This window comes from Scylla paramamosain, chromosome 22 (genome assembly GCF_035594125.1).
Source record: "Scylla paramamosain isolate STU-SP2022 chromosome 22, ASM3559412v1, whole genome shotgun sequence".
Classification (NCBI taxonomy): Eukaryota; Metazoa; Arthropoda; class Malacostraca; order Decapoda; family Portunidae; genus Scylla; species Scylla paramamosain.
The window spans coordinates 13875045-13902429 of record NC_087172.1 but is presented as its reverse complement, the minus strand read 5'-3'; the positions used below and the strand labels follow the sequence as shown (position 1 = coordinate 13902429).

The window sequence follows — 27385 nt, the reverse complement described above, 5'->3', positions numbered from 1 at the left end:
CATGGGGGAGGCCACACTGTTTGAATGGGCACGCACTGGTTGTTCAATCTCCCTGTACATAATACAGCAGAAGTCATTCGTTTTGGTATTTCCACAACTAAATGTCGTGAATTTCAGTTTTATTAAGTAGTACTTATGTTGTTAATATATAAAAATGTCAAAATCTATCCAGGAGAAAAGCTTAAATTCATAGAAAAAAATAAATAAAATAAAAAAACACGAGGTAATTTAGTCAATTTGGTGTTTCCTCAGTTTGGTACACTTTTCTACAACAACAATGGTTAATAAGATGGGTTGCAGCCATGAAGTTCTCCATATTCAAATAAAAAGTTTAACAGAATCTGTAAACCTGCTTCACTTGGGAAGGAGAATGACAAACTGTCTACTATATATGTTGTCAAAATGCTTAGTTTTGCTAGCAATGTTATTGAATATGCATGTGTGTATGTATATATGTGTATGTGTATTTGTCACTGTGCTTGTCATTTCTTTATATTTTTCTGTGGTTACTTCACAAAGAAATGAGTAGTGAATACTTGTACCAGGGAGCAGGTTCAATGAATAATCTTCCTACAAGCTTCTCCTTGACAGGCCACATAGTTATAATATATATATATATATATATATATATATATATATATATATATATATATATATATATATATATATATATATATATATATATATTGTGTGTGTGTGTGTAAAAGACAATAAAGTTGCTTTATTTACTTCTTTCAAAAAAGTTTTGTTCCACTATGTGGTTTGGGCATTATTTCCACCCTTAGAATATTGCAAGTGCAACCTATAGTAATTTTGTCGTTAATGTTAGTATATAGGGAAGATTATACAAAATTTGAAATGCTATGTACAGTACATGAAACATTTGTACCATGAATGATAGAAATAAGTGGCAAGATGGCTGAAAATGTAATACTTTCAGAGAAGCTTTGTATAATTTGTAAGAATTTGGTTTGTTGCCTTGTGATAGTGATGGAGCCATCCTGAAATGCTCACCTCCAGCACAGATCCATATGAGCTACAAGTAAAGATTTTCTTGTGTAGTACATGTGCAATTCAGTTTCATAAGATGCATTCAACAAGTAATTGTGTATAGTGGTACTTGAAGCCAGGAAATTAACATTAAAGAATTCAGCTGGTATTGAAATTCTGTTTCAGGTTTGTTTGTGATGCCATGAAATACCTGATGGGATTCCTGAGCACTGTCTCCATGTTTCTCCTCCAGAGAAACTTAGCAATCTTATGGCAAGTGGAGGTATGAAGGTATTATATTAGACATTGTTTATATAATAATTTATTTATATTTGATATAATTTCTCAGGTTTACCTCTGAAACCTGAATAAGGCCATGGGCATGCATATAAAATAAACTTCAAGCTCTATTATATAACACTGGGATTCTTCTGCACTCTTCACACTGAAGAAATTCTTTGCCATCACCAGTCAACACATTAAAGAGAAATACATACATAATATGTACAATTCATCATCCATTATTTAGCTAATTAGTACAGTAAAATCTCAACCTGTTGAATAATAACAGGAAACAGCAACTATTGAAAAATAATGTGAACTAATCCTCTTAACTTTTAGTACATACATAGACAAACGACTTACTGTTTTCTCTCTTCATAACTCAAAGCACCTCAAGTTTCTTACTCTCTTCAACCTTCTATCACAAGTCACAAAGGAGCACCATTTTTGTTAATGTCTTAAAAGATTCTATTAGCTGAATTTTTGTAATGTAAAATATCACAGAAAGTACATTGGTAACTTCACTTGAAATTCATCTGTAAAACTAAGTTGACATCCCTTGAGAAATTTAGGTGGGTAGCCAGGACCAGGAATCAGCCTAAGTGCAATCACAAACATTTTCTTGTATCATAGCCCTCTATGGAAGAGGAGACCTCCTCACTGCAACACACTGCACGAGTCAAATGTCCTGCATCTCTGGCAATTTCTACAGTATGGTTCACTGCCAACTGGTTCACACCTGCTGAACCATAATAGACCCATCCTCCACTATACACCTGGACAGATCTGTGGATCAGACTACACAATCATCACTCCAACAAGCTATCCTCCCTCCACTTGGAATTACAAACAATAGTGGTGGAATATTGATTTCATTATTTCTAAATGAAGGCATTGTATATGTTCTTCAAATACAGTTTGACTGTACAGGGCAAGTAGTGCACTCATGATTTTCATCATTCATGGTTATCAAATTATAATCTAACAAATAACATCAGTATGAACAAGTGCAAAACCAAACCCTCTATAGTAATAATAGTGATAAAGGGAAATATGATCACAACTTTTCTCTGTTCATTTGAACAGGCAATTAGAGTTTAATTCTCTAGAGAATTAGAGTTAGAGAAAGTGATGACTTGTTCAGTAACCCTTCCTCACTTCAACCTAAAGAAGAGGCCCTTGGTTGGCAGCCATCCATTGTGTCACATTCCCTTGTCCATAAACAAAAAATGTTTTCAAAACAATAATTATAGTGTTGATGTATCAATATAATGAGAATGAAGAATATACCCTTCAGATAAGAATTGTACTGCTTAAAAGCTGAATATTGGCTAATGTTACATGAAATATTATCATCTTAACCATCATGTAGATGTACATACAACAAAAGTGAGGCTTTACTTCCATCCATAACATGAATTTAATCATTTTGCTCCCAAGGCACTATGGCTCCAGCACATCACAGTCCACTAAGTCTACTGGAGCAGCACTTGCATAGGAGTCACACACTTCACACATCAAAGTTGTATGTGTCAGATAATTCAAGTTGTGCCTCAAAGTCAATTATTGTTTCTCTTCACAGCCATTATTGTAGGAGGCTCTTCAGTCTGCTGAATCAGACGTCACATCTTTAAAATGTCCACCTGGGGTTGACGCACCAGGGCAGCAGTCAATCTCTCCTGGAGCCTCCTGACATGCAACAAAGAGGTAAGCAGAGCACTACACTTATCTGTACACTTTCCTCTCACCTGCACTACCCAAGTATCTGAAGGGAATCTGCAGTCATCTTTAGTACAAAAATATTCACTTAAAATATAAAGGAATGTAGTTAAGTATCCAAGACTTAAAAGTGTTAAGTGATTGTAAGTATATAAAAAAATGCAAAAAGAAAACTCTGAATTGCTAAACTAAATGTATTAACTACCTGGATTTTGTATTTTAATTAATGCTGCTATGTGATGTACCTGTGAAAACTAGGGGATGCATATACTACCTTAGGCTGTTGTGCCTTTTGAGCTATTAGGATTTTATGAATTAAAAAAATGCATGCCTCTTCCTCCCTCCTCTATTAAAGAAAATAAGCATTACATAAAAATACTTGAATTTTTATTACAGGAAGTTGTATGATAATGGATTGGGAATGTATGTGATAATGGTGGTTCACAAATTCATCCATCTCAGTCACTCGGCTTCCACCAATCACCACCCCACCAGGATCCACAGTAAACTTTCAGCCCTGATAGCAGTGAATCCTCTACATAAACAAGCAATATTCACCAGAGTGGGGCTACAGCCTCCTATCCTATTTCAGAAGAGATGGAGGGAGAAGGCATTGGCAGGATGATAAAACAAGCACCACAAATGGAGGTAGCCAAGGGATAGTTTGCCACAAGTAGTGACAAAGTTTAGTGAATTCCATGTCTATAAATTGGAAAAAAATTAACATGTGGTCCAAGAAGAAGTGGGAATATTATAGGTGGAGGTAGTTGCTAGATACTGTTTTCTGTCAACTTTTGTAGAATGTGACCACTACTTTTTGCAGCCATACTATCGAGTCATGATACGACCACGTTTGTGTAGGACATGGGATTGAATTGGCGTCCATGGTATTACTTCCCCATCCACTGTGAGGTAGCCCTTGCTGGTCCCAGGCACTATTCTTAGAGCCTCCACAGCCACCATCTCCACTCCAGGGTACCTCAGGTGTCGCCCGTCTAGACCCAGGAGCAGCTGTGAAGAGGAGCTAAAATACATAACTGAAAGCCATCAACTGACAAACATGGGAGGCTGTGATGTGCAACTGTGGTTTATTAATGTACTGTAGGTCTGAAAATAGGGAGAGGTAGAAGAGAGAGAGAAGGGGAGGAGGAAAGGTGGAGAGGGAAAAGAACAGGAGAGAAGAAGGGAAAAGATGAAAATTATAGGCAGTAATCCACTTTAGTGTTTCAGTGGATATGCATTTTTTTGTTAAGAAAACTAGGCAGAAGCAAACCAGAAAATGCATTACCACAGACATCTGCAGCAGGACAGGAATGTCAGTGTTCTCTCTCTCCTTCACTTACTCTTTTCACTAAACAGGCAAACTGACCATTAGTAGAGGGCATATACTTCTGATGGTACCTAAAAGCTAGTTTAATTTTGGTGGCAAGATCATTTTCTATTCTGAGCACCTTACATATGCAAAGGGCAGTGTTTTATGATAAAATGCATCAATTGAAGAAATAAATAGGTGATACAAATGAAACATTATAGCCATAACTTTGTTCAGCATTAATTATGGCCACACATGCATTGTATACCCATGACTTTCACCTCAGAAGCATCTTGCATTCTTCTATTGCAAGTTCTGAATACATAAATCCTTACACATCATCTGACTTCACCAGAACTGAATAAGATGACCATGTTTAATTTCCTCATGATATAGTTAAAGAAGAGAATGGCTTCTCCAGCAGTTAACTGGAACAAAATTTTGTGCAGGTTTACATACAGTTCCATGCACATAAAGCTTTAAATGACATCCACCTGCTTAATGGCAAGGTTGTTTATAGCACCAATTAGTCATCAAATGTAGTTCCATAATGCTACCCACTTCTGCAAGTCCTCTGCTTAAACAGTCAAATATCTCACTAATTCACTTTAATTTATTCAGGTGTTCCTAAAAACATACAATGAATAAATAAAAGCAAGATAAGAATCAAAATCAGAATGTTAAGACCAGTAAAACTGTTAAAATTTGATGTTAAATGATCATAGCATTAACCTTATTGCTATTATTAGGGGAACTTCTGGGGAGGATAGCCATACTGTAGGTTCATAGCCATGTATGCCTGGAAAATATCACCTAAGACGATTCATGTTATCAAAAGGCAATCCTAGACTCACTGCCAGGATTCTGAATTGTTTTCAGTGATATTTTTCAGGCTACGGCAGGTCACAGTTGCCACCACAAATCCTTCACCCTATGTTTGAGTAGCATCAGCTGTATACTTTTTACCAACACTTGTTTAATGCAGTGTTGATTTGAGGTATGTTCTCACTCAGCAGAAGAGTAAGGAACCTTAAACAAAATGAGGCCTAATGTGAGTTAAATCAAGCACAACTGTGACGTCTTCCTACATCACTTCCTCAGCCCACCTGAAGTCAAGCTGAGGGTTGCCATCATTTGCAGTGGTCATACTACAAAATTTGAAAAAGATTACTGAAGCAAGAGAATTTGTAGGAGAATGTAAGAAAAATAAGATTCCCACTGCCCCTCATTAAACCCATTTTAATAGCATCACTATTTACAGACAAAATAAAAATGCTGGTGACCTTGGCAATGGTGGTCTTTGGGCAGGAGCGGCGCAGCATCATCAGCCACAGGTATCCGTCATCTGGGGTCGCCTGTGGTGCTATTAATACGTCGCTGGTGATGTGGGTCTGTTGACTACAGTACACCATGACGAACTCATCTGTATCAACAACACAACAACACCCTACTATTGATTTCAGACCCAACGAGGCACCATTTCTCACAAATACCTTCTAAACAAACAGTTGGATCAATATGACACATTTTGGCACATCTTGTTTGTCACCGTCCCCTACAGTGCATTGCCAAGTGTGATTCATTTGGTTAGTTTATTCTTAGCTTTTAAGGCAAATTGACATTTGGATAGGAGCAAGGATTTACATGATGTAGTTGTGACATTGTATCACTCCACCATTTCTTCCTCTACTCCTGTCTTCCCCTCCCTCCCTCCCTGCCTTCTTCCTTCCCTGTATCTCCTCTATGTGTCACAACTACATCACATAAAGCCTTCTTCCCCTACCCAAAATGTTTACTCAGTTCTTGCCAGACACACCTTCAATGCCAACAGTAAACTCCTCAATGCACTGTAGCACCACCATCAATTAGGGGACAGTGTCTAAAACATGTTGTAGTACAATGTCATATTGATCCAACTGTTTACAATATTTGTGAAAGATAAAGCCTCATAGGGTAAGAAATGGATAGCAGTTACATGAATGAATGAAGAGAACAAAAGCAATTCTCAATGGTATGTGATATATATTATAATGTCAGATTATATATCACAGGCAGGAATACTTCAGCCAAGCAGGTGGTGAGAACATAACTCAAACATGACTCAGTGATAATTTCACATGTCCACAGATGACAAAATTACCGTACCATATTTGGTGTGGAGGAGGACACTAATATAATTTGTGTTATGAGTGAGCAGTTAATGACTCCAGCTTACCTGTGTTTTTAAAGGGAAATTATCTTTTCAGATTGAGATATCAACAAACAAATGCTGAGACCCACCCTCTATTGTCTCCCAGTCATCTGGCACTGGCTCATCCAGGCCTGGCAGTAACACTTCAGACTTGGCTCCGTCCTGCTGTTGCTGCTCCTCACATTCTTGTGCCTCCTGTGCCTTCTCTGGGACAGGCTCAAGAGCACCATCCTCCACTTTCACCAGGGAGGGAAGAATGTCTAAACATGCCTCCTCCTCTTCTCCCTTCTTAGATTCCTGTCAATACATGAGCTGGGTACTATGGTGGTAGGGCTCCTGCATCTTACATCCTGTCTCTAGCCACCACACCAGAAAGAATTGTTCTCAGCCTTTTAATGTCACAAACACCCTATTAAAAATTCCTTTTATCCCCTTCAATATGATGATGTCTACACAGCAATCATGGTTTGATTCTATTTTAGTTGTTGTTGAGCAATCCCGCATCCTGCCTCAACATTCTCTGTATTATGTCCTAGAGGTTCCGTTTGCTCCTTCCACCCTCCCTGCCCACCAGTCACATAAATGAGCTACCCCATGCACCACCTTCTATCCAGAATGAGGAAGTCTCATTGGCAGAGCCTTACATCATAGTTTCCCCCTCCCTATGGTCTTTCCCTTATCTTCCATGCCAATGAGAGCCTTACATCATAGTTTCCCCCTCCCTATGGTCTTAACCTTATCTTCCATATACTCCTATCCTTCTCTTCATCCTATACCCCTTTCCACCAGGGAGGGGAGGTACAGTTCCCCCCCTTCCCCTCCTCCCTACACTCTCTCTCTCTCTCTCTCTCTCTCTCTCTCTCTCTCTCTCTCTCTCTCTCTCTCTGTGTGTGTGTGTGTGTGTGTGTGTGTGTGTGTGTGTGTGTGTGTTGATGTGGCTGGGAAGATCTTATGACAACTGCTGACGAATGAAGAAGGTAAGGGATGGGCATCTATTACTTATTTTTTACATGTGTGAGTGTATATATATATATATATATATATATATATATATATATATATATATATATATATATATATATATATATATATATATATATATATATATACACACACACACACACACACTTTTCTCTCTTCTCTCTCTCTCTCTCTCTCTCTCTCTCTCTCTCTCTCTCTCTCTCTCTCATAAATATAATATATATGTATATATTATAATAAATATAATATATATGTATATATTATAATAAATATAATATATATGTATATATTATATACACAGACACAAAAAAAGAAATAGACATGTGTCCACTGCCTTCCTTCATCTGTAACTGTCATAAGACGACCTTCCCAGCCACATCAGCACACACACACACACACACACACACACACACACACACACACACAGAGAGAGAGAGAGAGAGAGAGAGAGAGAGAGAGAGAGAGAGAGAGAGAGAAAAATTACTGGTCCTGGGCCTATGCCGTGTATGAGCAATGTGCATTTTTTAAGCATCTGGAGTGAAATGGTTAAAGATTACTAAAGGTGCTAATGCACCAACAATCTATGTTCCCACTGTCTCCCTATAAAACTTCCCCCACCCCTTTGATAAGGGTCTCTTATAAATGCATCCATCCAATCAATATAATAACTTGCAGGTGATTGTTGTATGCTTGTAACTTGACACTGTTTTCAACGTCAGGCTTTCCTACTGAGCCGTTGTAAGGGAGGTTAATCCTTGGTCCTCCCTACCTCTTCCTACCTTGTATAAATCATATGCCATCATATTAAGCCTGCCTCTTACTCCTTACTTTGAATTTCCACTCATGGAAAATACTTTAAATTCTTAAAGTACTGGAGCATATAAGTCGAGTTAAGCAGTGAATTTTATGCTACTTAAAAGAGCAAATGTTCTGCCACCCAGCCAAATTCCATTTTGTTTCCGTTTCTAGATATCTGGGTTGTATTGTGTGGCTGTGATCCAGGTTTTCTTGACAGCCTTTTGTGTTATATGAGCTTGCCTGTAGCAGGTGCAGCCTTCCTTGGGTGTCCAGAATCTAGGACACCAGGTGGAATCACTAGGTGGTGGCAGAGCACTTGATGTCTTGAGTGGCACAAAAATCACTGCCTTACTTCAACTCAAGCTCTGTGAAATTTCCTTGCAGCCAATGCATGCTTCATGTAAGGCAAGAATGTTAGTCTTTTCTCTTTCTGAAAGTCAAAGTAAGAAGTGGCAGACTAAATATGACAGCATGTGATTTATAGGAGATGGAAAGAGGTAGGGGAAAGAGGTAGGTGGGACCAAGACTAACTAACCTCTCCTCCAACATAGCAGGCACCTGACCTTGAAATCAGTGACAAGCTACAACTTTGTTGTTGAATTGTTCTCAGCATACACTAATCATCTCCAAGTTACAATACAGAGATGAATGCCACACTTATTACAGTCTTAACAAGGGGATTAGAGGGGTGTCTTGACTTGTAATTTTATGCACTTTTGCACTTAATAAATTGGATGTAGCAGTTCAGTGTCTGTTTAACTACTAGCAAAACAAAACATGTTTGAGGGAATGAAAAAGGCGGTGCATATGAGAGGGCCGTAGTGGTAACATACTTTTCTACTTTTGTCTTTCAGGAATGAAAAAGATGGTGCGTATGAGGACTGTAGTGGTAGCATACTTTCTACTTTTGTCTTTCCTTCTTGACACACCACATTAGTGCTTCAGTCCTTCAGCTGCTTTATATATGGCCCATATGGAAGAGTAATCAATCACTGAATGTAATGATGGAGGAAAGCAACTGCACCTTGGGGATGTGAAAATTAAAAGTTTCCTACCTGTTTTTCTTCACCATGAATATTATAGGTAACCTATAAGTATTCAGTGAAGAAAAGTACATTAGACAGACTGTCCACACCCCAAAAGTGCAATTCTTTAACAGCTTTTCTCTATCACTGCACTCATTATGGTTACTCTCCCATGCCAGCACAACATCCACATTTGAAAGAGGCATCAAACACACAAGTCCGTAAAAAGTTAAAACGCTTGTATAGAATGAGGAAGAACATCAAGCAACCAACCTGCAGCTGCATACTGTGGCTGTGTGACAGGTGTCTGGCATTGGTACTGGGAAGGCCCTCCCCCTCCTGCAGAGTCTGGGAGCGCTGCAGCATTGGGGAAGAGGCAAGTGGAGCTGGGACAGGTGCTCCCACTGCCCGCTTGAAGGATATGGTGGCTCGGTACCTGCGAAGGTCTGGAAGAACAAGGGAGGGGTGTCAGATGCATGGAAACTTTACTGATGCCTCTCTTTCACTTGTGTGTATATTCATAGTATGTTTAGAAATTTATTTTCTAGCAGTCACAACACAAAAAAAAAAAAAAAAAAAGTACTGATCATTATATAAGTAGTAATTAAAAAAAAATAATGCTCTTAATGTTCATCAACACACAGATCAAACATAGTTGTGGTGATACTCACTTGCACAGCGTGCCACAGCCCACACAGCAAACCTGGACTCTCCGATAATCCTCAGTCTCTCACTCTCGATGTCAATATCAGAGAGGAGCCCAAAGCCAATTGACAGGAAAGACAATATTCGCTGTGGAAGAAGTGAACATAAGGAAAATAATTCAGTATTGCTGTTGCCTGCTAGGCCCAACATTGTCCTTTAAAAATCCTAAAAGTAACCTTTGTCACAGTGTGTGCAGTCAAGAGTTGGTGTGAGCACAAAAAAATTTTCCTTCATATTATTATTTACCTAACTAAGAAAGGATCTGGCTTTAAGAATATAACTATAATGACAAAACTTGTGTGTAACACACACACAGCTGCACACCAATCATATTCATTCCCAGTCATCTACATCTAAATATTCTTGCATTTTTCATCTTTTTTTACTTCATCCATTCTAAATTTCTCTACATCCATTCCTCCATCTACAGCAGAACAACTGCAGATGCTTAAAACAGTCCATCTTCCCAAGCAACTGATCATGCAAAACAACATTCATCATAAATTTCATCACTTCACTCTCAATCTCCACCTTTCACACACCATTCCAAATTCCTCCACCATCCATCTTACTGCCTCCTCTGAATTGGCCACTAGTGCAGTATCATCTTTAAACAGCACTATTCTTGCATTCAGTCTCTTACGCAATACCACACAACAGCAAATAATGACAAAAGACGATTAGAAATTATGAAAAGCTGAAGCACAATCAACCTGAAACTATGAAGCCAAAGGAATCATAAGAGAGCAGACACCACCTTTACAACTTACTTTCCCCTTTGCTGTCTCTGTCATGACCAGGTCCAGTGGGGAGAGGTGGCCGTACACCACATTAAGGGTAGACACCAGAACTGGATTGGCCCTGTAAGGCTCTCTAGGAAGGGAGAAGGGCAAAGAGGGTGGCAGTGAGCACTAGAGGCATAATGACAGACTGAGCTACTTATACTTATACTTATGATGCAACAACAACAGGATCATATGAGACTAAAAGTAGGCAATTAATTCTGTATGTGCTAATGTCTTCTATGATTCCCTTCTTTTCCTTCAGAGCCTGTATGCATGTAGTCTTTATTGCTGTACTAGTGCTGAAGCCTAAATTACCATACTATTTAAAGTCTACAAATGGTTGTCTAAAGCAGTAAGACATTCTACATCAACTGAAGGAAAAACTGGAGGAATGTGGACCATATAATTGTAGCTCAGGGTCCTGTATACTGTAATTAAGAACACAAGTATACACACACACACACACACACACACACACACACACACCTGAGCCAGTGAGCCAAGGAGCGTGCAAGGCCATTCCCTGAGCCACCAGGTATGATGCCGATGGGGAACTGAATGGCCTCATTCCAGTCCGGGCGTGCCAGCAGGCCGTTGTACACCTATGGGAGAAGGCACCACTGCTGACACAAACACTACACACCTTTTATTTTCTGCTGACACAAACACTACACTTTTTTTTCCCTATCACAAGACTTTTCATCTCTCACCCCTATTCTGTCCACCTCTCTAATGCAAGAGTTAACCAGCACTCTCAATCATTCATCCCCTTTTCTGGTGAACTCTGGAACTCCCTGCCTACTTCTGTATTTTCGCCTTCCTATGACTTGAACTCTTCCATCAAGAGGGAGGTTTCAAGACAGTTATCTTCCAATTTTCAATTATCCTTTTTTTTCATACTTTTTGTTGCTCTTGTCCAGTGCCCCTCTGTGTCAAAGTATCAAACAAGGAAGGCCAACCCAGCCTTTTTGGGGCTATTAAGTTGGGTTGGTTTATCTGATTTAATCTAACAACTATTTATCTGATTTAATCTAACATAACTATAACTATTTCATAAGGCTTACACTACATTAATTTAATGCAATACAACCATAACTATTTTAGGGATAGTTTACATTAAGCTCCATTACCTAATCTAATCTACCATAACAACCACAAACATTTTAGGGCTAGCTTACAGTAAGTTAGATTACTTTATCTAACCTAAACTAACTTTCTCACAAGTAACTTGAGTGGCTGATCCAAATGTGATCTACGAAAGAGAAAGACAAGGTTTGGCAATGATCAGTAGAGACAACACACATACAAATTGATACTTGTCTCTCTGTAGTAAGGAGGTTTTTCTTGTTGCTTATGTTTTATTCATATACCTATTAATACCTATTATTGTGTGACAAACAGCTGAGGTGAGGTTTAGAAACTGGAATGTGTTCAGCCAAATGTGGCAGCAAACACAAGTAGACAATGCACAACAGCGTATGTGCACAGGCAGCCAAAACAAGTTGAGTTGGCAGTTGCTGTGAGCACCCATATCAGAAGTGTTGCTAAGCATCCAGGTACACAGTTGCCTTACATGATAAAGTGAGAACCTAGGTGGTAACTACTTTCATCAGGTTTTAATAGAAATTACTGGAGTTTTTAACAAGGATGACTTCACACTTAAGATGATAGTTTAATTGACTGTAGCAAGTTTCTGGAGTTCCTGAAATGTTTTCATGATTCTAATGACAGGTTAAGAAGATAGGAGTAGATATTAATGTGATCTGAATAGGTGCTTTCATAATTCTAGTTTAACAATATTATGCAACAGAGGAAAAATCAATAGAACCCAAATCACCATCTCTGTTGTCTTTAAAAATAATCTTTATGAGATTGAAAAGCAGTTAAGTATGATCCTAGCTTATCAAGTACAGCTCCTCTAACCTCTTCATCAAGGAGGCAACACATGTGCCTGTCCAGCTCTCTGTGCATACAAGAGAGGAGACTGAGTAACTTTTTATATGACAGCTGTCAAGGCCTAAAGAGAAACTTGTGATAACTAAACAGGGAAAGTCTTTTATGGCAAGGCTGTGCATGTTGTGTGTGTGTGTCTCAAGGATGCACATTCCATACTGTGACAAGTGGCTCAATAACGATGACTATGATATTAATACCTAGCATTGTCATATTATCACCATCATCATTACTACTAATACTACCAATATTATAATGGAACGTAGTGCAAGGAACAATTAAAAAGTAAGAAAAAGAAAGACAGACAGGAAGGATATAGATAAAAGAAGACAGAGGGAAGGAAAGATGCACAGGCAGAAATAGAACAAGAAAGAGAGCAGAGAAGGTATGTAAGGCAGAGAAGAGGGAGGAATAACTCGTAGAGGGCAAGATATGGCAAGGAAAGAAGAGCACTGGAGTCAAGCAGAGGATATGGGAGAATGATGCATAGGGGAAAGATGGGGATGAGGACAGGAGCTGAGCAGAGCATGAACAGGAAGGAAGAACATGCAGACAAATAATGAGCTCTGGAACTCTTCAGCTGTCTGTTTTTATTCCTTCCCATAACATGACAATAACAAGAAATTACCAAGACACCTCTATAATATAATTGATCAACAGATTTAGAACTCTTGCTTGCTTTACTATTTTTGAGCTGCAGTTGAGTGCACTGCACATTTCTTTCATCAGTTTTTGTGGCACTGGTCAGTAAAAATGAAACCACATGACAGGAGACAACCTCCTATCTCATACAGAAGCCCATCCTCTCAAAGACCATAAGAATGAAGGCTGGTTGGACTACACTGGGGAGCTGCTGTACTAACTATAAACATCCCCACCCACTTGTCAACCTTCCTATTACCACCTGATAAGAACAAGAATGAAAAATGTGAAAAAGGCCAGTGGGTAATATATAAAAGCATGACAGGAGACACTCACCTCATATAGAAGTCCATCTCCTGAGAGTATGACTAGTCCAGCATATTGTGTGAGGTCCAGGGTCCGCACCACGTCTGTCGCATGGCTGGCACGTTCTGTCACCAGCACCTCATGGGACACCTCTGCCTCAGCTAGCAAAGTGGACACCTGTTTTCTGTATGTCTGCAAGGCTCGTCCTGACCCAGAGTTTGGATTGATAAACAGGAGGATCTTCTTGCTGTGGTCAACTTGTGGCTTGGTGGTACCTAGTGGGGTGTGTGGGGATTAGAGGGTGGTGGTGTGTAGCCTAAGATTTTCATAACTTGGCTTTTTTTCTCAATGATTGCCATGTTTGGATTGAGTAGTGCAGTTATAGAGCAGAGTAGCTGGCTATTTAGAGAAAAAGTGTAAGAAAAGATAAAGATGAGAAAAACACCAGAAGGATAAAGATAACAGAAAACACCTAAGATAAATATAGAAAATAAAAACACCACAAAGGCAAAAATAAAGAAAAACATGAAAAGAAAAGATAAACACCAAAGGCAACACAATAAGAGAAAGACACCAGACAAAAATAACTAAAGCACTAAAGATGACAGCAGCAAAACACCAGAAAAGATAAAGAAAATAAGAGAGAAAAAACAAAAGATATAAAACAAAATAAACATGAGAAAAGAAAAAAGAAAACAAGAAAAACAAAAAAGAGAAAAGAAATCAAACAAACTACAAAAGAAAAATATGTAGAGCAAAAGACCAAGAATCCGAAGAGTAACACCACAAGTACAGACTGACCAAGTGCTGAGCTCATCAATGATCACTTGTGGCTGAATTGGGCAATGCTGGCATGTGGTATTTGCCCCGTGAAGGATGTGCTCGCCCTAACATTCACACACATTCCTCACCTCAGTTATTTGATCTCTGTTTTTTTGTAATCAAGTATTTTCTGATTACTTCCTTTACTCTACACACTCATTCTTTACCTTTCAGTTGTTTGATCTCTGTTTCATAATCAAGTACTCTCTCATTACTTCCTTCCCTCAACACGCACATTCCTAACCTCTCGTAGTTGTTTAAATTTTGTTTTGCAATCAACTATTCTCTCAATACTTCCCTCACTCACTCTACCTTCTCCAATACAGATTTCTCCTAGAATTTCCCCCTCCACATATTTCTTGGCTGGTACTCTCCTATTCCTGTTAGTTCTGAGTCATCAAGGAGCTTTAAAAGGTTAGACAAATTCATGGATGGGGATGAAAGGTGGACACAGGTAGGCATGTTTATTACAAGGACTGCCATGTGTAGTCCTAATGGCTTCTTGCAGCTTCCTTTATGTTCTTATGTCACCTATTTGTAGTTGTAGTATAAAGCTTGCACTAGACTCAAGCTGCCTCATATAGTCTGGTCTCCTAATCTGTACTAGTCCAGCTTTCCTTTTCACTGACCTACACTTCTAGCCTTTATTACCTTTTATTTCAGTTTATTCCAGACAGCCACATTTCTATCCAAGAAGCTTTATTTTTTGTACTTTTCACATATGTATCTCACCTTCAACTTCTCTTATCCTCTTAAATATACAGCTGTTAATGAAATAGTGCATGTGAGTGTGTGAATGGGGTCACAACACAGGAGAAAGTCAATACCACCACTTGCCTTCCCTTTGAGTCATTTATCTTCCAAACAAGTCCACCACAACATGACACGTGAGGCAAACAAACAACTGCATTGGTCTTTTACATTATGTTCATCCTCCTTCAGGTTTCATTTCCTCTTCTAGTCTTTTACCTCAATCCCAAGTCTTGTGATCCATTGTTAATATCTTCTGGTCTTTTTAGTTAATAGTTTAGTAAATAATCTTATAAAATAGATTCTTTAACTTTCATTGTGAAAAAAAAAAAGCATGATAAGTAATACATGAAATCTTTATAAGCATCTACAGAAAAGGAGTGGATGAAAAGAATATACCTTGCAATTTGTAGCCATTTAAGGACTGGAAGTGGTTATAGAACAAATAGATGTCTCAGTGATTAGAAATTAAGGAAATATGTACCTAGTGGCAGTTAAAGGGTTAAGATCATAAGAATTAGTATTCAGGGAGACACCAGAACTCAGAAGAGAGAGTGGCTTGCTTCTCTGCAAGTGGCTGTGGCTGGCAAGGCATGTGTTGTGTTTGTGGATGGTGGCAGTCATATTGGAAGGACACTTATTTCCTGTTTGAGTTATCCATTTAGATTTAATTATTTTTTATTTATTTATTTATTTTTTTAAGATTGCCTCTATTTGATGAGTAATAAGGTAATTATTAACTGTAGGTTTTATGGCTTCAATTATGCAATTTTATGGAACATGCGGTCTTCTTGTGTGCAGTATGTGAGCAAATTAGGATTTTCAGTAATTAGTCCCAGGTTTCTTTTCATATATTTTTGCTGTGTCTCACATGAAGACTGCTTGAAGCAACAATAAGGCAAGTAAATACAACATTAGCAATGTGTGAAGACAATCGCATGGATATACACTGCTTCTTTTGTTGATTCAGATAATAATATCAAATACATGTAAACTACTCATTTTGTTTAAAATAATAATAATAACCACATTAACCTTCAGTCAATCTCAAGTGACCTCTAATTCTAAGCAATGCTGGTATAACCATTTCTTATCACTTTATCTGGGAGTGCTATCAAATATTGATGAATCTATGCAATGACAAAAACTATACAACTAATTTTACAGCTCTTCCACCCTCCCCAATCACAATGAAAACAAATAACTAACAATGATCATCAAAATAATTTTAAAAAATCTATTTAAACAACTTGCCTCTTTACCTTCTGATATATGGCAAAGATTTCATGATATTCTCTCTCTCTCTCTCTCTCTCTCTCTCTCTCTCTCTCTCTCTCTCTCTCTCTCTCTCTCTCTCTCTCTCTCTCTCTCAAGGATTAACTGCAAGGTCATAACTCCTCAGCTTGCATCCCATACACACTCAGCTGGGTGAACAAGAGCTGCAGTGTGGAAAGAGACAACCCCACAACTTGTCTCCACCCACTCCTGAGAATGCTGGCCTTTACAACACTGGACCATTCATAATGACAATGGTAATGATAATAATAAAATCTATTACTGAACACTAACACTCCTACAATGGTCTGATAAAGCAGGTAAATTAAGTACTTGTCAGATAACACTATCAAGGAGCTTGCCCCATTCACAGAGTACCTTTTTTTGTCCCCATGCCACACAGACTCCAATCTTTCACATGCTGGTGGGAGGACACAGGGCAGAAGCTAATGATACTCAAGATGAAGACTGCATATTGACAATCACACTACACAAGCATGAATTATAACATGGGTATTAACAGCAAAATTTTGATGTTTATATATTGTAATGTGAATTCTTGACCCATATTACTTAACAATTCAGGGTCTTATCTTGATTACTTCTACCATGCTCTAGTGGAAGATACCAAGATTTTCAAGGAAGTTTTCATGAATCTATTGTTAATTCAAAAGGTTCTATTGGATGTTTTTGGGGGGTTCCAAGGATGTTTCCATAGTTCCAGTGGTAACGTGAGGTTCTATAAGAAGTTACTAGGGTTTTCAGTGATGTCTTCATGGTTCTAGTGATGATTTGAGGTTCCATTGGAAGTTACTAGGGTTTTCAAGGTTTTCACAATTCTAGTGATGCTTTTATCAAGGATTTTGCACCATTAATGGGAAAAAAACATTCATGAGAGAAAGGAAAACTGAATGGAATGTGGTGAGATGGTTACTACCTACAGTGAAAAATAAATAAGTAAATAAATAAATAAAACATCTCCCTAGAAAAAATCACTATAAATATTCAACTTACCACATCCACATCATGCAAGTTGTAATGACACATGAAAAAGATCCATGCAGTATCTATTATGATAAGGTAACAAGAGACACACAAACACACAAATACACACTGCCTGCACCTCCTGCCTTATCACTAACCCCTCCCATCACCACCATGACCACCACCACCCCACACTGCCCCTGATAATCTGAATTGGCTCTCTCTGTAAACAAGATCATCAGTACACATGTCTGAAGGCCATTACAGAATGTACTCTAGCATATACTGTACTTCCTCCCTCTCTGGTCAGGACAAAGCAAATAGTTATCTCCCTCTCTGGTCAGGACAAAGCAAATAGTTATATTTGCATTCTACCTACTCTGCTGTCCTCCTCCCATCAAGTGTCTTTTCCTTTAATACAGACAAAGAACAGAAGTCAGTTCCAGGGGATTAGAGAGAGGATAGATAGATAGCACAAAGAGACAAGAGACAAGTTTGTTCAGATTATGAATATAGACAAATAATACATTTACCCATTTTCAACCCTGTTATTTCCTTTAAACACCACAATTAGGGTAACCATTTCCTCTAACACTGGTGTCAGTTTTAGTTAGTCAAAAGAACAAGGAAATAAGTCAAGCTGCATGAAGCCATCTGGTTTACACATGGCAGCACCTGTCTACCCAGCCTCTCCTCTTACAACAGGCTGTCACAAAGGTAAAGAAGGTCCTGTGAAAGCACCTCTGATCTGCTCCACCCAACAACATAACCAGGGTGACCTTCAGCGCCCAATGGCTGCTCACTCTCTAGCTAAGACTAAGATGGGGCTTTGGATTACATGAACACAGCAACTTGGGCTGGGCTGGTCTAGGTTAGGTAAGGTAAGGTAAGGTACAGTAAGGTAAGGTAAGGTTAAGCAAGGTAAGGTAGAGTAAGTCAAGGTAAGGTACATAAGGGCCAGTAAGGAGAGTTGTGGTTTAATTTATGTTATGCTTTGGTAGATTAGATCAATGAAGTCAGGATAAGGCACATTACCTTAGAATGCATAATTAACCTAACCTATCCTACCCTAATCCAGCGACATCTACCACAAAAATAGCTGGCATTATTAATCTTCATGTGATCCACTAAATCTAATACCACTTGATAATCAAGCCTGACTTGCAGCATTACACACACTGGGAAACAAGTCTATCCTGTGTTGTGACATTTACTATCATCTCTACCATTACTCTGCCCAGCCTTGCCAATACTGACAACTTGACAGCTGCTGCTCTCAGACTGGCAGCACCTTTAGTCACAACAGAATGCATGTAATCATCAAAATGTTAATCACTAATGAAGTGTCAGGCTAAACTTTTCTCCCACAATGTACATTTTTTTTTTTCAGGTATTCCAATATCTCTGAAAATGTGTGGGGGAGAAAAAAGTTTTAATAATTACCAGGAGAACTTCCGTTTTTTATGTGTCAGGATGAAAAAAACGTGTATTGGATCATCATACAAGGTCAATAAAGTTAAATACGAACCAAATTTTGTAGATGTAGAATCTATGAATGCAGAGAGAGAGAGAGAGAGAGAGAGAGAGAGAGAGAGAGAGAGAGAGAGAGAGAGAGAGAGAGAGAGAGAGAGAGAGAGAGGGGGAGGGGAAATGGATATTACAACCACAGGTAAATAATAATAATAATAATAATAATAATAATAATAATAATAATAATAATAATAATAATAATAATAATAATAAAACAGAGTACAGAGTCGAGAAGCATTAAGTGTGACCAGAAGGGAATCCCAACGCGAACCTTTCCCAACACAAGCAAAGCATGTGTACCAGTGACACGTGCACTCCCCACCCCAAGGTGACCCCAACCCACCCTCCCACCACCACCCCACACATGCCTGCCACCCTCGCTACTTCCTCTCCTTCCATTCCCCACTAGCTAATTATTTGCCACCCTCCCTTCCTGTTGATTTTCCTCCCTTTCTCGTCATCCCTCCATTTTCTATTATATACCTTCATCATTCTTCCTTTCCACCCTTCTTGCCTTCCTTCCTCTCTTTCATTCTTCCTTCTACGTCCTTCTTTATTTATTTATTATTTTTATTTTACTAATTCACCCATCGTCTTTCTTTCCTACTTCAATTCTTGCCTTCCTCCCGACCTTCAATCTATTTGTATGCCCTCCCCCTTTCCTGTCCGCTCTTCCCACTTTCATTCCCTCCCTTTCCTACTCCTCTCCTCCCTTCTTGTCTTCCTTCTCCCTCAGTGTTTCCCTCCTTTGCCTCTCTCGCTCGCCCCCCTCCCAGTGTCCCTCGCGTACCATGGTTCCTGACGGCGTGGTACACAGCCCTCCGCCACGCGTTCGCCACTGCCAGGTTCTCCTTGAAGGTGTTCTTGCTGGCTACCTCGAAGCACAGAGCCAGGCGGGTCCTCTTCCTGCCCCCTGTCAGCGGGTAGGCCAGCAAGGTGAAGTAGGCTGAATTCCCCTGCTGCTGCTGTTCCTGCTGGCATTGACACCCCACCAAGTCCGTCACTTTCACTACCTGCTTCTCCCCGTCGCTTGTCACTGTCATGCCTGATTCGTCAAGCTGGACGTTGTATAGTTTAGACCCGCGTTTGTACTGCCTGAACTGTCCCCGCAGCGGCCAGGCGAGCGTACCTACACACTCCGCCATGGCCGCGGCCACACTGACTCTCACAGATCAAGCTCTCAGCTGACTCAGGTTTGCAAGCTAGAGTTTCCAGATCGCGCTAGATGGAAACTCCAAAAAGTGATAAATCATTGACGGGCATTTAAAATTCTAGCGCTAAAGTGAATATTAATGCGCGTCAAGTGTTATTCGGTGAACCCCACAGCCTGAAGTCTTGTGAGAAGTATTAGATTTGGCGACACGAGAGCTATATTTGCAAGTCATCCTACCTTACTCTCACTGTCACCCTCACTCACTGTTTTTCTTTGTATTGCCTCTACTACTGCTACTACTACATACTACTACCACCACTACTACTACTACTACTACTACCACCACCGCTTCTACTCTATCTTACAATCTACTGATTTTATTACTTCTGCTGTTTCTATTACCCAGGTATTACCACCACCACCACTACTACTACTACTACTATCGTTAACTATATATGTTTCTTTCTTCTTGCTTTCATTTGCACGATATTGCTTTCAGGACACCTCTCACACCTCCTCTTCACAAACCCTCGGAACAAGCCAGAAAATGAGGTTTCTGGTAATGAAAATACGCTCGTGGAAAAATACTCCACCAATTGCACGTTAGTCTCGGTTCTCATTATCTTAACAGACCTCTTATCAATTTTCCTTATCTCATCTAAGTATTATAATAAATTCTATATGTACTTTCTGGTGTATTGTTTATGTAGCATGTATGTATGTATGTATGGATTTATGTATTTATGTATATTTATGTATTCCTATGATGTTTGAAATACGGTAACTAAATAACCTAACTGCTGAAGAGAGAGAGAGAGAGAGAGAGAGAGAGAGAGAATGTGCTGTGTAAACCATTCATTGTAAGAGAACATATGCTTTCTCACACCATTTCTCGTGTTTCTACCCTTGCATGACATGTGGCTGTATATTACACTAACTCAATCAATTTGGTCTTGTTCCCTCCTCTCGCCACGCCCTCACTCTCGCTGTGCCGCCCTCAAGCGAGGAACTGGCCAGTCTTCCGGCCCATTTCAGAAACACTGCTCTCCCAACACGACTATTTTCAAAGACCTTAGAAATGAGTAGCCGGGTTCTCAATGCGGTTTCTCCTTTTATTAATGTAGAAATGTTACTAATCTGTCACTAGAACAGTAAAAAAAAAAAAAAAATGAAAACTTCAACTAGAGCCTTTGCAAATTAGTAGAGGCTCGGGGCAGAAGTGTTTCAAAATTTGAAACACTTCTGCCCCGAGCCTCTACTAATTTGCAAAGGCTCTAGTTGAAGTTTTCATTTTTTTAGGAGTGTATCAGACCATTATTTAATAATGGTCTTTTGTTGCGGGTCCTTATACCAGTCAGTCAGTCCTGTAGAACTCACCTCAAAGCCACTAAGAGGTTTCGATGGGCATGTTGGATTTATATGAAAGACGTGGATAGGAATGTGAAATGATTTTGTTGTGGGTGGAGAAAAAGTTAAGTGAATTAATAATGGTACAACTACTTATAGAATAATGTTTGTTTTAAGGGATCCCTACGTTGCATGATTAAGAACATTTGGGAAGTAGGCCCAAAACTGTAAGCCTACATGTGACCGCCTCTTTATTAGACATATGTAAATCTACACTTATCTATCATCGCTGTCTATTGGCTACAAGCCGTTAGGCCTACAAGTGCCAGTTCCTCTACAACACATATCTACCTATGCCTATAAGGGTGGCCACACACGTTCAAAAAAAGCGTCAAAATTTTGCATCAAAATTTTGACGTGTAACTTTGATACAAAATTTTGATGTATAATTGCCCACACACGTTTAGGCGTTTTTCCCATCAAAATTCAGTATAGTCAAAATCTTCGATATGGATGCATCAGTGGCCATAGCACTAGTGTTCGCACTGGACTCTGATAAACCTGGTAAACGTCGAAAATGGTCAAAAGACATTTTTCGAAGTTCATTGCGAAAATTTGTTCACAGATTATTTTTTTTTCTTCAGATCTTCTAATGTGGCGGAAGTAAAATGCTCACGATATTTCTGCAGTAGAATGTCATAGGCCTCGGCTTTCTTAGCACGATTGCAATAATCATCCGACTAAATTCTCCACAAGGCTGGCAAGATCTGATACACTCCTAAAACTTCAATCAAAAATTTCTTTTCGGCCTCCTCCTTCGCAGACATGATGATCCTGTCTCCTCGTCAGTCACCTGCGAACTAAACAGTTTGATCAAAATTTTGACAGGAGCCCACACGCGCATAAAAAAAATTTAACGACTCGTCAAAAAATATCAAACGAATTTGATCTATCAAAATTTTGCTTCAAATCTTTTTTGGACATCAAAACTTCCTGCACACACTCAAATTTTGCATCAAAATTTTTATATCAAAATTTTGACGCTTTTTTTGAACGTGTATGGGCCCCTTAACTCTCAGCCCTGCCCACTTATTTAGCTTAGGTGAAGTCGTTACGCCTACAAATGGCAGCCCTTGTTTCATACAACTAAGTCACCTACTGCTATCCCTGTCCATTGCTTCGTCGCATCTTCATTCAAGCTCCTATAAACTCCGACCTCATCTGACAACTAAATCGATCTATTCCAGCCATTTACCATATTAGAACATCAGTTTCTTCAGCTTCTATATATCAAGCATGAATCCGTTACTGCTTGGCTCATAAACCTTGATTGAGTGTAAGGACTACTTTCAAAGGGTAGTTAAGGTCGATACTCTTAAAATTTGTTTCCCTCTTATTTTCAAAGCCCACATAAAAGATTACTCGGATTTTTTTTTTTTTTTTTCCCACTGATAATGCACGATACATGTTAACCCACCACTTGAGCCCCAATGACTCCTATAGGACATCAGAAGTAATGAAAATAAGACAAGAATACATTTCTAGTTCTCATGGATGTTTCTTTCAGTCAATGGTGCAGAAATCGTTTGGACCATCACTTGAAAGCCTCCATAGGTTTCACTACAGCCTGTTGGAAAGAGGCAGCTGAGGTAAAACACCAAAATATTTAGAAAGTACGGTAACTGATTACTAACTCCACTCCATAATGTCAATGTTCTTGGTCCACCAGCAGGAGACGCATTGGATGTAACATAAGTACGTTTATTTATTATTTATAACACAATTCTCATTGTATAGAAAAGGCTTTGGATGACTACGTCACACATTCCATTGGGAAGTAAAGTTTATTATTTAATTCCATACTTTTATAAATGAGCTTTGGGAAACAGCTGCAGTTTTACCCTGGCTGTTCATGTAATGTGGTGTGTTTTAGTTCATACCTTGGAGGCAATTACTGTACTGTGATTAAAGCAAGTTCAGTGTGATGTATTATTGCACTCTTCTAGAATGTTAGCTTGTGCTGCATGGGTATCAAAAAAAAAAAAAAAAAAAAAAAAAAAAAAAAAAAAAAAATATATATATATATATATATATATATATATATATATATATATATATATATATATATATATATATATATATATATATATATATATATATATATATATATATATATATAGTATTCCTAATGAACCCAATACAGGTACTAGAATCAGGGCCCATATTCTGAAATGCTTTGGTCTCTCTTAAGGGCTGTTGTCAAAAGCCACAAAGATCTTTCGTTAGGTTTTCATAGGTTTTTTGTTTAACTTATTAGGTAGAACCCTTGTTGAACCATCACTAGAATTCTGTAAACATCCTTGAATAACCTAGTAACTTTCACTAGAGCCTTGAATGCCATCATAACTTCGACTAACACCTGTTAAAGTTATTCAAATAAAAAGATTTAACATCTGAGAATACAGACCCTGGTTTCCTGTGTGTGTGTGTGTGTGTGTGTGTGTGTGTGTGTGTGTGTGTGTGTGTGTGTGTGTGTGTGTGTGTGTGTGTGTGTGTGTGTGTGTGTGTGTGTGTGTGTGTGTGTGTGTGTGTGTGTGTGAAAACAAAGCAATAGTCCTGATCCAGATGGTCTTCCCATCTTGAAGTTCGCTACCCTTCATGCGCTACAAGTGGAATAGAAATCTGTTCATACAGTAAAGAGGAACTTGTATTGGCAACACAACACAGCCACACAGGATGATGGCTTATGCATGATGACAATCTACTAACTACCAGGGAGGGGAGATCCTATGTCCCCACTCTCAGGGAAAACATGGTAAATTCACACTCTGTGCACACCAGAGGCCATAATTCAACATGTGCAGGAGAGGCTATTGTAACCCTTTCATGTTGTAAGTCAAAACACTACTCTAACTGCTCAAGTTCACCACCAGTCTTGAGAATTCTCACATCAAACTCATCATGCTTGGTACAGAAAGAGACTCCAGTAAAGTGTTCTTGCCTCATGTAAATAAGAAACCAAATTCATCATGCTTGGTACAGAAACAGGCTGCAGTAAAATGTGTTCTTGCCTCATGCAAATAAGAAATCAAATTCATCATGCTTGGTACAGAAACAGGCTGCAGTAAAATGTGTTCTTGCCATCTATAAAATTAGCAAGAATTAAGATCATGTCCAGCAAAGAACCATACCATACTCCATCCACTTACTACTCGCTGCCATTATCCTGTGACTGAATAAGATAAGGAAAGAGAACAAAGACAAGAAAAGAGACAGAATCATGCCAATGAGTTCCATGTATGAAAGCCTCCAGCTTGGGCCTTTATTTTCTTCAATGCTGTGTTCTCTCATAAAGACTATTTTCAAAGGATGTAAAGATCATTACTTGGATTCTCAATGTTGTTTTTCTCCAATGGTGATGCAAAATTTTCCTTAAACTATCACTAGAATCACAAAAGCATCCTTGAAACTAAATAATTTCTGAAGCCAGATAAAAATAGTCGACATGAGACACCAAAACATCTGAGAATCTGGTCCCTACAAAGAGCTTAAAATAAATTCCTGACAATTTCACACAAAGTGAGCAGTGAAGTAAACAATTCATCATCGTTTTAGTGTATACAGATAAGCTGTGGCACCTTATTCTTAACAAAAGTGTGTTAGATTTATACCAACTATTCAAGGATAGAATGTGCGATGCTTTTTAAGATATACAGAACTTTCGTGGCTAAAATGATATGTTTGTGTCGCCCACATTAACTCTGAATTTTAACAGCGAACCCTGAGGTTTGTGGTTTTATCACAAAATGGATATAAACTGCACTTATATTCTTAAATACTTTGGGTCTCACCAGGACTACTTTCAAAGGCCACAGAGACGAAATTGTCAGGTTCTCATGATGTTTTTTTTCCCAATTTATGGTAAATAACCCTTGTTAAAACTGCTAGTTTAATCATGAAAACACCTTTGAAAACCTTCAATAATTTCCACTACAGCCTGTAAAATATTAGTCAAGATAAAGCACCGAAACATTTAAGAATGCAGTCATGATTATGATACAATATTCTCCAGCCTCACCCTCCCTTTCTCTTTCACACTAACAGTCAATTCTCACTTTTCCTCAGTAACAATTACACCGGGATCAGATTGACAAGGGAACAAAACTTAAGTGCTAAGTTCCACAATACAACTTCACACTGCAACACTGTCAACACACCACTAAGTAACTGCAGCCCTGGTCTGTTTGGCCTGTTGTTGCCTCTGTGAGGCACAGTAAGCAGGAATCATGCTGCTTCTGACACACTCTGTCCTGAATATCAAGCAGATGAGAAAGACTGACAGAAAGACTACCAATGATATGGTGAATTGAATGACTGAGGAGCTTAAGATGAGGCTTCACTACACATACTGACTATATTTGTGCCCTCACTACACCTTACACTAGTGGGTAGAGCACCAAAGTTTTATGCTGGTCCTGTGCTGACTCTCCACTCAAGTCATGTGATTTCCTTAGGAAGGCTCCAGCACATCTTCATATGCAGCTCAGAAAAAAAATAAATAAATAAATAAAATAAATAAATAAATATATATATAAAAAGAGAAAAAGAAAATGTAAGAAAAAATAAGCAAATAAACAAATAATAATAATAATAATAATAATAATAATAATAATAATAATAATAATAATAATAATAATAATAATAATAATAAAACAATAAAATTAAAAGCAATAAAAAAAAACTGTAGCACCAGATTTTTCCTAATTCAGAGTGACAATATTTTGGGTGGCTGCCACGACAATGCACACACTAAAGTACAAAAATTTCTGCGCTCGTTCCTCGCAGCAGTAAAGTAACCCACCACTCACCCAGCCACCTTCTCTGAAGTCAACACTATGGTATTTCACCAAAACATAAATAAAACTTTTCCAGTAAACAGAAAATTTAAGTAAAATTCACCACAAGTCAATATGCCACAATCACTACAGTGTCCACTGTCACTTGTGCATATCTCAATATAAATTAATTTTCTTGGTAATGGACTTGCGACACATGTGACAAGTCTTGAGTGTCTGGGCACAGATGACACATGCTCCGTGGCCACACAGGAAGGCCACGTTTCTGCGGCGCTCCATACAGATGCTGCAGCAGTGCGCCTCCTCAATCTCCATAATTTTGTTCTCCAGGTACCGTAGTCTCTCTGCTGACGGCTGTCTTGCTTTGCTGGATACCGTCTTGCCGTCTGAAAAGGAAGGCGTACTTTGATGTAAATGCTTCACAATTTGAGGATGAATAGTACATTGCTTAACTTTATTGTACTACCATAACTCATCATTATCATCACTTCTTGTAAAGGTAGGTTCCATGATTATAAGTCAGCCTTTTTAATACCTGATAGCACTTGTTACTCTTATATCTTATCCCTGCATGGCCCGGCCAAACCAATGTAATCTGTCCATTCTTTTTGTCTTGCTGATGCCCTGAATGTCATTCTTCTTTGCTGATTCCTCACATGCTTGTCCATCTCTCAAGAGTGGCATCAATCTATTTTCATAGTACCAACTTCTTTACATCATCATTTCTATCAGAACAAGTTTCACAACCACACCCAAGCATTGCATTTCCTATACATGACTAGTGCAGGGAGACTAATTATGTTCCCAAGAGTAACAATAACATTTCCAATATCATTAGTATAGGCACTTAGCTCCTCTGTATGATTCAGGCATAAGCTTTTGACTGTTATGTCACATCCTATAAGACTTCACATGCATGTCAGGTTCCCTTGGACAGCTTCAAGAGCCTCATCTTTAGACAAACCATTCACCACACTAC

At 38.7% G+C, this 27385-nt stretch overlaps 2 protein-coding genes and 1 long non-coding RNA gene across 3 annotated transcripts in view; 1 reads left to right on the top strand and 2 right to left on the bottom strand.

The window, feature by feature from the left end:
• The window catches only part of LOC135111610 (uncharacterized), a 6119-nt gene extending 2480 nt beyond the window's left edge, over window positions 1-3639 (top strand). The window contains exons 2-4 of the long non-coding RNA XR_010273808.1: window positions 1177-1273; window positions 2855-2979; window positions 3388-3639. This is a non-coding gene — a long non-coding RNA (uncharacterized LOC135111610). The remainder of the gene's footprint in view (window positions 1-1176; window positions 1274-2854; window positions 2980-3387) is intronic.
• On the bottom strand, window positions 1297-20369 carry LOC135111609 (sphingosine kinase 2-like). Its single transcript, XM_064025102.1, has 9 exons — window positions 19841-20369; window positions 13720-13964; window positions 11275-11390; window positions 10774-10876; window positions 9970-10090; window positions 9572-9744; window positions 6584-6791; window positions 5587-5726; window positions 1297-4002 (listed from the first exon to the last, which is right to left on the bottom strand). The coding sequence occupies exons 1-9, from the start codon at window positions 20193-20195 to the stop codon at window positions 3820-3822; spliced, it is 1644 nt and encodes a 547-aa protein (XP_063881172.1). The 5' UTR covers window positions 20196-20369; the 3' UTR covers window positions 1297-3819.
• Window positions 20370-24057: 3688 nt separating this feature from the next.
• Window positions 24058-27385, bottom strand: part of LOC135111608 (E3 ubiquitin-protein ligase MIB2-like) — a 32568-nt gene continuing 29240 nt past the window's right edge. The window contains exon 19 of the mRNA XM_064025101.1: window positions 24058-26792. Within this exon, the coding sequence (XP_063881171.1) occupies window positions 26563-26792 (230 nt within the window). The 3' untranslated portion in view covers window positions 24058-26562. The remainder of the gene's footprint in view (window positions 26793-27385) is intronic.

Bases quoted from the DNA above. Each gene is read 5' to 3' on its own strand.
- LOC135111609 (XM_064025102.1), bottom strand. From the start codon at position 20,195: ATGGCGGAGTGTGTAGGTACGCTCGCCTGGCCGCTGCGGGGACAGTTC. The intron at 10,091-10,773 runs GTAAGTTGTAAA...CTTCTTCCACAG, and splicing joins CAGAGACAGCAAAGGGGAAA to CGAATATTGTCTTTCCTGTC. The intron at 9,745-9,969 runs GTGAGTATCACC...TTGTTCTTCCAG, and splicing joins GGCTGTGGCACGCTGTGCAA to ACCTTCGCAGGTACCGAGCC.